Source organism: Lactuca sativa, chromosome 5 (genome assembly GCF_002870075.4).
Source record: "Lactuca sativa cultivar Salinas chromosome 5, Lsat_Salinas_v11, whole genome shotgun sequence".
Taxonomy (NCBI): domain Eukaryota; kingdom Viridiplantae; phylum Streptophyta; class Magnoliopsida; order Asterales; family Asteraceae; genus Lactuca; species Lactuca sativa.
In genome coordinates, this window is record NC_056627.2 from 370,442,702 (window position 1) to 370,457,487 (window position 14,786).

A 14,786-nucleotide genomic window follows, 5' to 3' on the forward strand; every position below is an offset into this window, starting at 1 on the left:
TATGAAAACGATACAAAGTGATACAAGGACCTTTAGAGCATGAAAATAATCAACACAATAAAATCCATGAAAACCACACACACAAATTTGAAAGTTTGAGTCATTTGAACGATAGTGCATCACCATTATTCTTGTGAATAAACGAATAAGATTTGGAAATGTTTTGTGTGTAAAAAAAAAGTTGCCCAAAATCCCAAATCCAAACTCACAGTTGAATACGTAGTTTATTGTCAAGACATACATCAGTCCGAGATGCGGCATTTCGGACAATATGATCACTTTTGCAAATACCTAAAACATTAGTCATAAAGAGAACAATATATCACCCTTTCGGTATTCTCGAATATCACCCTTTCTGATGATGGTTATTTTTATGAATATCCCAAAAAGAGATTAGTTTTAAGATATAAATATTCATATCATACTACACCATCCGCAAAGATTAATGGATTTATTATGACGAACACAAATTTTGTTAATTAATCTCAATCGTTAGTTGATAAACCATTTGAAATTTGGATAACCAACCAGTACATAAATTCTGATAATAATTCCATTATGATTCATTACTTGGACCAAATAATGAATCTCCTACAAAATTTACAGGCTGAATGAGTAAAATAAAATGGAACTCGAATCTTCCAACCTAAAACAAACAACACTAGACTGCTTAATTCATCTTTGAAATCCATCCAAAAGAATTTCAAGCACTTTACTTTTAACAAGATCAGACGGACAGGTGTGTGGAATAGAATAATTTTAGAATCAGCTTTTCCAAGCCTACCATGATTGTTAGTGCGCAAGTTTAATTGAAAATGACATCATTCATCATTCGTAATTGTGCCTTGCAATCAATCAAGGTCAGACATCCTTGCCAAGTAGGCAATCAATCCTAAAATAAAATTTGATGAAATAGCTTTAGGCGAATCAATATGGCTTATAATTTATATTGGGATCCAATTAAAAGAAGCACTAAATTAGTCAACAATACACATTGGAGTACAACAAAGTTGAGCAAATTTGTCTAGCAAATATAAATAGGCCAATATTGAGCTTGGCTCCCCATATCTTTTTTTATCACGAGAAATGTTAAATATATGTGAATTTAGAGTAGAGTTGTTTGGGCAAGCAAACCATTTTTCTGCTACTCCATCACCTGCCAAAAAAAACCAGCGAATTTAAAAACCTAATTGTAAATGAACAAGGGAAAGCATCTATCACATACCTTGATAAACTCTTGCTCCTGCTCCTGCTTCTGCTTCTGCTTGGACTCTTACTCTTGCTCTTGCCTTTTGGACTTTTACTGGTAGCAGCAGCAGGCTTTGGGCGCTAGAACAAAAACACACAGCATAACACAACACACACAGATGATAAATATATCAAGGTGGGTAAGAAAGAAGCAGAATATTATAAGATTAGATGCAGTGAACCAAGCAAGGTTTTTGTTCGACTTACAGAGGGTGGGGGGGATCTGGATCTTGAAGGAGATCTGCAAAAGTTCCAGAAACAAGCTGAGTTTAATAATATCCATCCATCCAAATGTATGTTCCTCTTATCCAACAGTAGCCTTCTCATTCATGAATCATGCCAATATGTTTAAACAAATCATGACTGCAATGCAATAGCCCCCACTCCCCTATTCAAAATCCAGCCTTTTCATTGCAATCCATATCCATCAATCCTAACATGCAATCCCCTGACAAGCTGTATATATCCATATCCATATCCATATCCATATCTAAAAAGGCAGAATCAAGAATCAATGCTAGTCGACACAAAATCATAAACCAGCCTCCACCCCCAGGTATTTACTCTCGTTTTAAATCCTATATCCTATATACAAGTACAACTCCCATTCTTACTACATATATTATATATATATATATATATATATATATATATATATATATATATATATATATATATATATATATATTAAATATTAAAATTAAAAGAAACATCCATCTACAGACTTGTCCAAGTCCAGGACATGAAAAGATATGGGTAAGGGTAATATACATTAGAGCAAGTAAGGAGTTGGTATGATATTTAGATATATTAGGAATTGAGCAGAAAAAATAGTTATACCTTGCTGATGGGCGCGCGGGTTCTGATCCAGAACGAGAACGAGACCGAGACCTCGAACGGGATTTCGAGCGCCGAGATGGTTTTGCTTTTGGGGACTTGCTGTTTACAAGGAAACAAAACCCGACTTATCATTATCACTTACGGCTTCTTATTGAAAAAAAAAAAAAAAAAAAAAAAAAAAGGTTGTTCTGACTTCTGACCTTCTGCTCCTGCTGCGGCTACGGCTATAGCTCTTGCTACGGCTGCGACTACGGCTCCTAGACCGACTGGAATCATACTCCTTCACCTGTATGCATGTATAAAACTAATTAGCAAAGCACATATCATAAAAACACTATTAGCAATAGCATGTTAATAGTTTTAAATCATACACGTATCACTCCACGTGAGAAAGCATTTCGAAACTCTGAGTCGTCCAATTTGCGTATCTGTCACAAAAAATAAAATTATATTAGATAACACCACAGCCACAGGTTTGTAACACCAACAGGATTAATTAATTTTTTATTTACAGCATATTTCATGTCATCGTAGTTTGTGTAGTCCACAATCCCTGTGGTACCTGCAATTTACAACAGTCAGACTTATCATATCCACATAGGAATAGGATAGGCACATACTTTGCATTATTGCATATTAATCTTACCACCACCCTCCTTGAAAACTTGGGAGAAACAAACATCCCCAGCTCGACGCATGTGATCCTGGAATGGAAGGAAAACAACAAGAATCAAGTTCCAACTATTATTAGTTTAGAAATCACAACAAATCAACCATTGCCTTAAATAAATAAATAAATGTTACGTACCTTAAGGTCTTGCCATGACGCCGAAGAGGGTAACCCAGTCACCAAAACTGCAATACAAAAACATATTTATTTATTTATTTATTTGAGTTTGAGAACCAACCAATTAACAAACATGCTAAGAATAGAGCTGAAACCTCTATAATCGGATCGTCTAGAAACTCCGCCATGGCCTCCCCGACCACTGCTATGGCTATTATGACGATCTGTAGAAGATGAGTTTCCACGTCCACCATGGGCAAGTTCCACCTATTATTATTATTATTATTATTATTAATATTATTATTATTAAAACATTATTTTCTTGCTTTGGTATGTGTATGTTTGGGACCATCACCTACCCTTAATCTGTGACCATCAAAATCATACCCATCACGACCCCTGATTGCATCTTCAGCATCTCGGGACTCTTCAAACTATAAAAAAAGAGCACCAACACCATTCACCATTCACCATTCACCATAGTATACTAGTATTATACATATAATATATATGAGTAGTAAAGCAAAAGAAAAGTGGCTGTAAACCTTTTGAAGCTCACCTCAACAAAAGCATAACCCGGAGGCCTTGGTGGGACTTTCAAATCAATGCGGGCTATTCGACCATACTGCACTTTCAAAACCAATATACTAATCATTCTCTATCATTTGCTTCATCCATAAAACCCATGAATATTATTCTCTATGCATTTTAATGTGCTGATGAACAAATTAACTTTCCTCCTCAAGAAACAGAGCACAAATTTCACTTTCCATTATCACTTTATCAGAGTTGATACCCCCGAAATCTTCTGAAAATAATAAATTGAATTCTCCTATTTCTCATATTCAATAAAAGCCCAACGAGGAAACTATCACTAAATATCAGTTACATTTCAAGGTAGCTGTTAACTACTCGATCAAATAATTCATAATAATTAATTGGGCACATCTAATCCAGCTTCAATAAACAAACTGAATTACTAAACAATGGGGTACCGCTGATTATTCAAAGAAATGGGAACAAAAACAGTATAATAGAGTCAAAGTTCTTTCACCTTGTAAAACAAATCTTCCACTTCCCGTTCGCGAATATCCCCAGGAAGATTCCCAACATAGAGCGTTCTGCTTGAGCGACTCATCTTTTCTGGTAAGAAAATAATTATAGAAAAACCAAAAACCCATCAAAATGAATCCAAATTAACAAAACTCAAAAAAAAACGACGATTATATTAAATAAAACAGAATCATGACGCTATATAAATTCAAAAGATTGAAACTTCATCCGATGTTGATGAACCATTTGGAAATAAAATTCAAAAGATTGAAACTTTATCCGATGTAATCGAAGCTTGAAGGTGGATAGAGACGTACTACTAGTATGTGCGCATGGGAAATCGTAAAAGTTAACAGTATAAAGGACGATGTAAATATGGAGCGGCTTACCTTAGTAAATGTGGTAGATCCGGCCGCCAGCGTCGTTAGGGTTCAGACTTCAGAGAACGATGAGTTAGTAGAGTTGTTAGAAACCAAAACAAGTGCTATGATTTCCTGTGTTTAGCGTACGGTGGAACTCAATTTGAACCCAAATCTAGAGGCGGAACTTGCAGCTCGGGTAAAACATATATGAAGCCGGCCCATAACAAGTCTTCTGGGCTTTAACTTTCTTTACATAAATCCTAAACCTTCATCAGGCCCGTAGCCTATAACTTCCGTTTATTCCCATGTAGAGATGAGCATATGGACCGGGGAACCGGCCGGAACCAGTACCGGAACCGGAACCCGATGGAATCGGTCGGGCCGGGACCGGGACGTTATTTTTGTGGATTTTTGGAACCGGAACCGATTTAACCGGAACCGGTAGAAACGGCAAAAACCGGAACCGTATGATGCTATTTTTCAAGGAGCGGTTCCAACATTTGAAGACACGACAAGAACCGGTAGGAACCGGGAACCGGTAGAACCGTCGGGCCGGTTCGGTTCTTGATTTTGGCCGAAGTCGGTTCCCCGGTTCGGGCCGGTTCGGTCCTTTTGCTCATCCCTATTCCCATGAAATGTTGTTTGCTTTTATTATACAACAACGGTGAGTGGAAAACCGTCGTCCATAATCGCAGCCCTTAAAACTCAAGAAACTTTTAATCTGAGCCGCATAAACTCAAAATTTACGGTTTTGTGCAGTTCATCAATCGGCTCCTCCTTCTTCTCCCCACAATTGCGGTTGTGTGTAGGTCATCAGTTGGCTCCCACAATCGACTATCGACAGTTTCTTATCCACCTACGTCTCCTCCTTTTTCTCCCCACGTTGGCATACATCCTTACAACTTCCCACCATGGAGCGGTTGAACCCCATCATCTTCAACTCCTTTTTACATATAAATAGAGCTCCATGAGAATATTGGAGCAGATATTTATGCTTCCATCGAGATCTAGTTATCGTTTCTTTGTCCCTCTTAAATTAATTATTTAGTCCTAAATATACATCTTCTCTCTAATATTTCTTATGCATCTTGAAACCCTTATTGGACTTCTGATCTAATTTTCAATTTTGATTTGATTGATTTTTTTAGCATGCGCGAGAAGATTTGTTCAATTGCATACCATAGAAGAAATCAGAGCTCAATCGGGTGAAAGGAATATGAGGCGGATGAGGGTTGGTGTTTCTCATGAGAACTCACACACACAGAACATGTATGTTATGCTTCACACACACACAGAACATGTATGTTATGGATTTTCTATGTTTCAATCAATTTGTTGAATTGCTTCGTTTGATGTCAACAATTATGGAATCAATTTCGACTGAAAATAGTTCCCCTAAGGTAAATTGATCGGATTGTGTTTAATTTTTCAATGTTTTAATGAGTTTCTTCAATTGCTTCCGTTTTCCATCCTCTGAACAATTATTGATTCCATTTGAATTTCTTCTTACTTGAATCCTTTCAATGCTCACGTGATTAACGATGGACCATAAATCGATCAAACAATTGGATGCCGACAAAGAACACCCACCCCCAAGTAACTTACTCTCTCTCTCTCTATCTATCTATCTATCTATCTATCTATCTATCTCCCTCCATCTCTCTCTCGTACTCTTTGTTAGTATTCTAATGTTATATGTGTTTGGGGGGTTTTGATGCTTTAGCCGACGTTTTCAAGTTGAATTGATCCATGTTCATTTTTTTTTTCAATTCTTGGATTGGGTTATAAAACTAAAATTTCAATTTAAACTTGCAAAACATAAAAAAACATTAGGTTTTTGTTTCCAAATGAAAGCTGAGTATCATAAAGTTTAAATATTTTGTTTACTATTGCAGCATTAGGGGAACTGATTGATACAACGAGATAAATTATCGAAACCATCTAGATCATAATCACTACTTGATACAGTGAGCCTTATATTTGCATTTTCCATCGTGATTTACCTTATTTACTTTGGACGTGAGAGTTAAGACTAATTGGCAACTTCATCCTTTGTTTTTTTTTATTATACTTTTTTTTTATCCAGATGCATCATGATAGTTTGAAGCATCTAAAATGACTTGATAATGAAGAGGTAAGTATAAATTTTTTTAATAACTCAATGTTGATTTAATTTTCCAGAAAATTTAGTCCATATAATCTACTTTATGGTCCTGTTTTTGTTCATAGATACTGACAAATGGAATGGGTGACTACTCATTAATCTATTACTTGATTATAACATACTATAGTTTTTAATGTTCTTTTCTTGTGAATTTGTAGACTGTTAAAGCATGCTTACATATTTTACTTTTGGTGTTTGCTTTCATTGATGGTAGATTTGATGAGCGCTCTATACATTCTCAGGTCTTGCACATTCTTTTGACCTTATGAGCATTGGTGAATTGTTACACGAAAGAAGATCAAAATGGGCTTGGTTGGATGATTTGTTGGCGGGTGTTGTTTGTTTATTGGAGTTTTTGACATATATGCCCCTAGGAGCTTTGGTTGAATGGCACAGCTAAAGGGTGTATGTTTTTTCCCTCATAAACATGGCTGTTTTTTTTTAGAATTCACAAGCATCAAAAATTCTACCCTCATTATAGATGTTGTGGTTTTTGCTTATTTAGTTTTGTTTCCGTTTATTTGTATCTATTTTAAAACTCTACTTTTGGGCTCCAACTTCCGGTTGATCCTTGTTTCTCTTTTATTTAAGAGACACACTGCCCATTAAAAAAAGTTGTCTTTGACTTATAAAGCCAATATTGATTACTTGAAAAAGGTTTCATTTTCTTTTGCATGGTTAAATCTAATATAAAACAACTAGTGTATCCCATTGTAGTGTCTACTTTTACATATTTTATATTTACCATAAACTTTATAACATTTGAAAGAAAATTAAATACATATGATTCAAGTTAAAAATAACATCGTTTTGACTTTTGAAAGTCAAAGACCGACATTCTTTAGGGAGCTTTTTCCCCATAATATTGAGATTGTGGTTTATGTTTGTACTTGTTTGAGCTTAATCTAAGTTGTAATAAATATATATTTAATGGTAATTGTTCTAAGGATTTAATGAATTCATGGCAAAAAAAAATATTTATGAGATTTATGAATCGCAAGTTTATTTCTTTTTTATGCTTATAGGAAAAATGTTAATTTTGTTCCAATATAATTACTGCTAGGAATGTATAAAGCAAATAATAAATGCCTCAAATAATATATTTTAATGTCCCTACATAGTCATATTTTATTTATAAATAGTATAGAATTTAAATTTACCTTTATATATTGGAAAATATTTCTATGTTGAATTTTATTCCCTAAATTTTATAAATATTGTTATTTTATATATTACAAAGGTTTTTGGATTTTAATTATTCAGTAATAAACTTATATCTAATCAGTGATTATATTTATACATCTTGGAATTTAATAAAATGTTGAATTTTTTTTAAGTAAGTAACAATAAACTTTACAAGTACATTGCATTTAAATTTAGTTGTTTCTATTTCACAGTCAATGTTATAACCTAATTATCTTATATATAATGTTGATTTACATGTTTGTTTATTCTTTTTATATATTATATAGAAATTGATCAAGAGTATTTTCTGTTTTTCAATCATAATGTTGAAAGGTATTTGTATCAAAGAAGTATATAAAATGTTAATAACTAAGAAGGTTTGATGTGGTTTAAAGATGTATCTGTAGGATTTCTTGTGTTTTATGTATTCTTGTAGAGTTTTGCAAATCCCTCCCACATGTCAAAGTTATTGTTAATGTATCCCTGAGGGAAACGTTAAAAAATGAGAAGTCAAACTAACGTCAAGCTTGGCCTGGTTAGAATCTGATCGTATCCAATTTGAGACCAAGGTCGGGCCTTCGCCAATGCGGAGTCACTGGTATGGCGGTTAAGGGGCAAAACTGCGCCTTGCCCTCTTCTCTTAGAAATAACACCCCTGCCAACGTGGGACCAATCTGAGAGTTCCACTTGCCCCTCTGATGACAGTCACGGTCATCATAATATCGAAAACCCACTCTAGCCAATGAGGCGACGGGGCAAAAAGGCATGACGAGGGATCCTTCAATATAGATCTGCCACGTCACGTCTCACGAGGGAAGGCTCAACATAATGAGTTAGGAGGCACGCACCTCTCAATCAGGTATAAAAGGACCCTTCTTCCTCATGAAGAGGGGGATGGAACTCTTTTTCCTCATATTTTCCCTTTCTTCTCATAATCCATTCTAACTTGATTGTCGGAGCTTCGTCCTGGGAAACCCTCTCGGACGTCGACTAACGATCATCTTTCTCTTTTGTAATGTGATATCAGGAGAAGCAACCAACACGACTCTCACCCTTGATCTCAATTCAACCATCTCTGACATATCACAACATTTGGCGTCATCCGGATGTATCTCCAGAACGATACATCCACAAAGCACAACAAAAGAGCAAAAATGGCAGGCGAAATTCCGGCGACGTCAAGAGAACCGGAAACGAGCCCAGTACGTCCAATGCAACCATTAGACGGAGGGCAAGTTCCCACCTAGGAAGAAAATGCTTCAAATCGCACGCCAGTTTCACAGACACCATCCAGCTATGCACCTGAAACGGCGACAACCTACATAGCCAGTCTATAGCGCCAACAACTAACCCACCTTCATAAGTAGCAATCGTTACCACAACTCCACAAATTGTCGCAACACAACAAACAAAGATACCTGTTTCACAGTAACAATCGTTTCCATACACTTCGGGCACCGAAACCTGGATCCCCCACAATATTTGTAACGTCCGTAGATTCGGGCTAGTCAATTTAGAGGCAATAAGTGTCGAAAATGTCTTTTCGGCAAAAGATTATTTAGAATAAATATTTTTAACCAAGTTGTAAAATATGTCACAAGGTTTTCGTACATATAAAGAACGGCGAAATCCGAGTTATAACGAAGAAGTTATGACCCGTCGAAGTTTCGAGGCGAAACCGGCACGACACCAGGAAACGTAAATAGTGAATTTATGATAGAGCGATATTCAGCCTTAGCGATCTAAATGAAAGTCGTAGAATACGTTAAACCGAGAACGTCCATGAAAAGATCGCCCAAATCTGACTTCATATGAGGAAGTTATGATTTTAAGAAGTTTCGGCTTAGCAGTGTACAACCCGAAGCTCGAATTTTAGTTCGAACGGTTTTTGTCCTATGCGACCTAAATGAAATTTGAAGATCTCATTAATAGGAACTCAACGGTAAAATTTTAAGATCTCATTAATAGGAACTCAACGGTAAAAAGACGGACAAAAACGGACTTCGGATGAAGAAGTTATGAATTTTTAAAGGACCAATCCTGTCTCTGCCTGTTAATAATATAACTTTTAAAATAAAGTCAAAATTAGCTGACGGAGTCTAAACGAAAGTTGTGGAGTACGTTCCCGCCTTCGCGTGGATATAAAGAACGTCGAAAACGGAGCTCGTATGCGAAAGTTACGAATTTTTAAAGGTTGCACTCGAATTTGTGAAGCTTGTTGCTCGATCGATGACGTGGCCGGATCCTAGCCGCTGCTTGTTGATCACGCTTCGCCTTTGGATGATGACACTTGTACTTCAGACACCCAGCGTAGCCGAGGAGCGCCTCCCGTACGAGGTACGCTCTGCGTGCGAAGAGGGAACGTCGCGCGTAGTCGTTCTGCTTGGTCCGAGGAATAGCCACGTCGCCCCTTCTGAAGCTCACCATCTGGTACCCTTATCCGAAGACTACGCCCCGTGTAGTAGGACCGAACACCCAACGTTCTGAGAGGGCTCGTGCCTATAAAAGGCATGCGAGGGCTGCCGACATCGTTGCACATTTCCACCTTCTTTTTCTCACTAGTTTCTCTTTCTAAGGTTCCAACACCCCCCCCCCCCCCTAAACCCTAGGTAAAACCCCTAGCACCCGAGGGAACCCCCGAGGCTTTCGGAGTCCCGAGAAAAAGGGTCTTTCGGTTTCGAAACACTGCTCCAAGCGAAGCCGGATTTTCTTTAAAACCCGCTGCAAGTGAGTTATGCCTATGCAATTTTTAATATAGCTTTCAAATAATTATAGTAATGTTATTAGGTCCTTAAAATAACTATTTGGGCTATTATTATGAGTTATATAGAGTGTTGTTTAACGCTTATATAATAATAATAATAATAGTTAGACTATTAAATAGTCACGGTTAACGTTTGACTAAACCCTAGTGGTATTGATACTAGGTTTTGTCGAGGGAAATTGTTTTGAGATAAAGAAGTGTTGTCCGAGTGCCGAGTCACCACCTTATCAGGTGAGTGCATAGTTACTTTCATCTTACACATAGATATGAAGTATTTTATATAAACTATGTGCTATGTCTGCATATTATCTGAATACTTGTTGTCTATGCTGGATGAACGTTTTTATACATGTTTAAATGATTTAAACTGTATACGTATTTTATATATACAAATATGTTGGGTATGACATGGGTAGATGAATGATGAGAGATAAAAGATGATGTGAGTAACATTGGCACCTATAGACTTAGTGCCTAATAAATAACATCGGCAGCTATGGACTTAGTACCTATTGGACAAACACTGGTAGTTATGAACTTAGTACCTGTTAGGAATTTGTAGCTATGGACTTAGTGCCTATTAGATAAACACTGGTAGCTATGGATTTAGTACCCTATGAATAAACTATAACAACTATGGAATTAGTGCTTTACGAACGAGCATTGGCAGCTATGGATTTAGTGCAAGTCCTATAACCCTGGAAGAAGAGGACTTCGGAATGAACGAATGCATGATAGATGACTCTTAGGATAGATCCTTAAGAGTAAAGAAGATAATGAGGATGGGTAATTGGGTTGATTGTTTGATTGTTTAAACATAATAATTATATTATTGTGGGTTGAAAACCCTATGTACTCACCAGGTTTCCCAACCTGACCCACTCAGTTTATTTATATCATAGGTGTCGATATGAAGTTACATTACACTGAGATATTAAGGAGATATAAATCACTAGTGTAAATGAATGTAAGTTCTGTTTATGCTTATGTTTCTGTATTGACGATGACATCCCAAATGTTTTAAAATGAATAAAATACGTTTCTTCGAAAATACTTTGATAACGTATTTATCGTGTTTTTCTGGGAACAAATTCCGCAACATTTTTATTAAAAAAGGTACTCTGATTTTCATAAAGCATAAACAAAATCGGTCTTTTCTGGCCGTGAAAAAAATGGGGATGCCACAGTTGGTATCAAAGCATTAGTTTAAGCGAACTAGGAATTTGTAGGAAATTTCTAGACTTAAACTTAGAATGTTAAGCAATGACTGTGAGGAGTGTGTCTAATAAATTTAGGTAATACACCTGAATAGACACAAGCACTAGCTTATTTAGGGAAAATGCCTAAAATGTTTTATGTGCTAAATGATTTATGTTATAGCTATAAAGATGCCTTATATGTTGTTATTTGAACGAATCTATGGTCTGTTGGCGACCGGATCTGGAAATTTTATGTGTTCAGATTTCTAAACGTTTAGATACGGTATTAGAACTGGCATGTAACTTTTCGGAGTAATAGGTAGATTTGCACGTCTATCGTAAATAAGATATTTCCTATCTTAAATTTTCGTCTCGATACACTGAACGTCTGCTTGGGTGTACAAAACAAGAGGAAGATGACAACCTGAGCCTAAGAATGTGATGGGTCATGCATCAGTCGTTGCGCCTGTACTCGAACCTATCACAACGGCAGAAGTTCAGGAAGTGATGCGAACCATGATAAACTGAGAAAATAGAGGAAATGAGATGGCTTATGATACTGAATGATACCTATTGGAAGAAATCATAAGAGAGGTATCTTGCCTTTAGAATACGTCTGATAAAAGAGCAGTACGTCTATAGAAGTAGGGTACATCTGAATGTACACATTTGATTGGCGGGATGATAGAACGATTGGTGTAATTCCTAGAGTCTTCCTATCATCTGGAATGTCCATCACCAACCGAGTTGAAGCATAATTGATGATTGAAGATATGCATGGAAGAAGTCTTAGTAGAGTCTAGGGAAATTTTTATGATTATTTGGACACACTCATATGTGTTAAATTGTTTTGTGATTTTAGGACTTGGGGACTGTGAGACAATACTTGGGACGGGTATGAGTAGGTGTGAAAGGTAGTAGATGCATATACTACCGGAAGCACAAGACTCATACTTGGATCAGGGAAAGTCACAAGGTTACCAAGAAGCTAGTAATTCATTCCGTTTTATTCAAGTATGTCGTTACCATCGTTTCGTTAATGACTAAGAAGATGATTTTTATTCCGACCCTATCGCTCATACCAAATTGAGTCCGACTACGACGAGTATGTTACGTGGTTCCGAGAACCAAGTTGGATGTAGCACCTGACTTAAGTCGGAAGAATTAATCAAAACGATCGGTAGAGGTATCGTGATAGTTTCTTGTAGCTAGAAATTCTACCTTTTAATATGTGATTAGAACATGAAGGAAGCTATAGTCTGTTCTGGAATTTGACTCTAAAAGACCTGAGTCCAAGCAATGCATCATACGAAGAGAGGTCATTAGAACATGACCCATCGGCCTATTATGATAATCGAAGGAAGAAGCTTATCTCAAGTTTGTTAAAGGAGTCTCCACTAAAGATCGAGATCGTGACATGAAGATCATGATTGGAAGTCTAACATGAGATAGAGAGCGGGTCCAAGATCGGGCACCGCCTGCAGTCAGTTAGTCTTAGAGTTAGATACTCGTTCGAAGAAACATCAAAGTTAAAGTTATTACTTAGGATGAAGAGATAACATATGGAGTCATCATGTGAGACCTGTTTCGTTGATGATTCTAGGACGTAATAATCCTAAGGGGGAGATAATTGTAATGCCCGTAGATCCGGGGCTAGTCAATTTAGAGGCAATAAGTGTCGAAAATGACTTTTCAGCAAAAGATTATTTAGAATAAATAATCTTAACCAAGTTTTAGAATATGTCACAAGGTTTCCGTACATATAAAGAACGCCGAAATCCGAGTTATAACGAAGAAGTTATGACCCGTCGAAGTTTCGAGACGAAACCGGCACGACACCGGGAAACGTAAATAGTGAATTTACAATAGAGCGATATTCAGCCTTAGCGATCTAAATGAAAGTCGTAGAATATGTTAAACTGAGAACGTCCATGAAAAGATCGCCCAAATCTGACTGCGTGTAAGGAAGTTATGATTTTTCGAAGTTTCGGCTTAGCAGTGTACAGCCCGAAGCTCGAATTTTAGTTTGAACGGTTTTTGGCCTACATGAACTAAATGAGATTTGAAGATCTCATTAATAGGAACTCAACGGTAAAAAGACAAAAGAAAACGGACGTCGGATGAAGAAGTTATGAATTTTTAACGGACCAATCATGTCTTGGCCTGTTAATAATATAACTTTTAAAATAAATTCAAAATTAGTTGACGAAGTCTAAACGAAAGTTGTGGAGTACGTTCCCGCCTTCGCGTGGATATAAAGAACGTCGAAAACGGAGCTCGTATGCGAAAGTTACGAATTTTTAAAGTTTGCAGTCGAATTTGTGAACCTTGTTGCTCGATCGATGACGTGGCCGGATCCTAGCCGCTGCTTGTTGATCACGCTTCGCCTTCGGATGATGACACTTGTACTTCGGACGCCCAACGTAGCCGAGGAGCGCATCGCGTACGAGGTACGCTCTGAGTGCGAAGAGGGAACGTCGCGCATAGTCGTTTTGCTTGGTCCGAGGAATAACCACGTCGCCCCTTCCGAAGCTAGCCATCTGGCACCCTTATCCGAAGACTACGCCCCGCGTAGTAGGACCGAACACCCAACGTTCTGAGAGGGCTCGCGCCTATAAAAGGCATGCGAGGGCTGCCGACTTCCTTGCACATTTCCACCTTCTTTTTCTCACTAGTTTCTCTTTCTAAGGTTCCAACCCTCCCCCCCCCCCCTAAACCCTAGGTAAAACCCCTAGCACCCGAGGGAAGCCCCAAGGCTCCCGGAGTCCCGAGAAAAAGGGTATTTCGGTTTCGAAACGCTGCTCCAAGCGAAGCCGGATTTTCTTTAAAACCCGCTGCAAGTGAGCTATGCCTATGCAATTTTTAATATAGCTTTCAAATAATTATAGTAATGTTATTAGGTCCTTAAAATAACTATTTGGGCTATTATGATGTAACGACCCGTTCCCGGTATGTTAATTTTTGATAATTGTTGTGAGTTTTGCAAGAGGAACTCGGCGAGTTCATAGCCTGACTCGCCGAGTGGGGTCGCGGCTGAGAGCACGCGTGAGCCGGGGACTCGGCGAGTCCATATCCTGGACTCGACGAGTCCATCCGTCTGGATGAAACCCTAACTCCCGGGTTTTGCTCACTATTTAAACCCCATTATAGCCTCCATCTCGTCACTTTCCCCCTTAGAGCACTG

At 37.6% G+C, this 14,786-nt stretch overlaps 1 protein-coding gene across 3 annotated transcripts; it reads right to left on the reverse strand.

Moving 5' to 3' along the window:
• Window positions 1-917: 917 nt before the first annotated feature.
• Window positions 918-4,474, reverse strand: LOC111921496 (serine/arginine-rich-splicing factor SR34). 3 transcript variants are annotated; one of them, XM_023917074.3, is made up of 14 exons: window positions 4,318-4,473; window positions 3,930-4,018; window positions 3,435-3,500; window positions 3,235-3,309; window positions 3,031-3,142; window positions 2,897-2,943; window positions 2,735-2,792; window positions 2,601-2,650; window positions 2,460-2,516; window positions 2,289-2,374; window positions 2,089-2,187; window positions 1,456-1,489; window positions 1,226-1,329; window positions 918-1,156 (listed from the first exon to the last, which is right to left on the reverse strand). In XM_023917074.3, exons 2-14 carry the CDS (start codon window positions 4,011-4,013, stop codon window positions 1,153-1,155), a joined length of 876 nt encoding a protein of 291 aa, XP_023772842.1. In that variant the 5' UTR covers window positions 4,014-4,018; window positions 4,318-4,473; the 3' UTR covers window positions 918-1,152. The 3 variants fall into 3 exon arrangements, 2 of the variants coding, with proteins under 2 accessions (XP_023772842.1, XP_042757917.1); XR_008223944.1 differs by lacking the exon at window positions 918-1,156 and having other exon boundaries at window positions 1,221-1,329; window positions 1,456-1,738; window positions 4,318-4,474; XM_042901983.2 differs by lacking the exons at window positions 918-1,156; window positions 1,226-1,329; window positions 1,456-1,489 and adding an exon at window positions 1,812-1,833.
• Window positions 4,475-14,786: the final 10,312 nt, after the last annotated feature.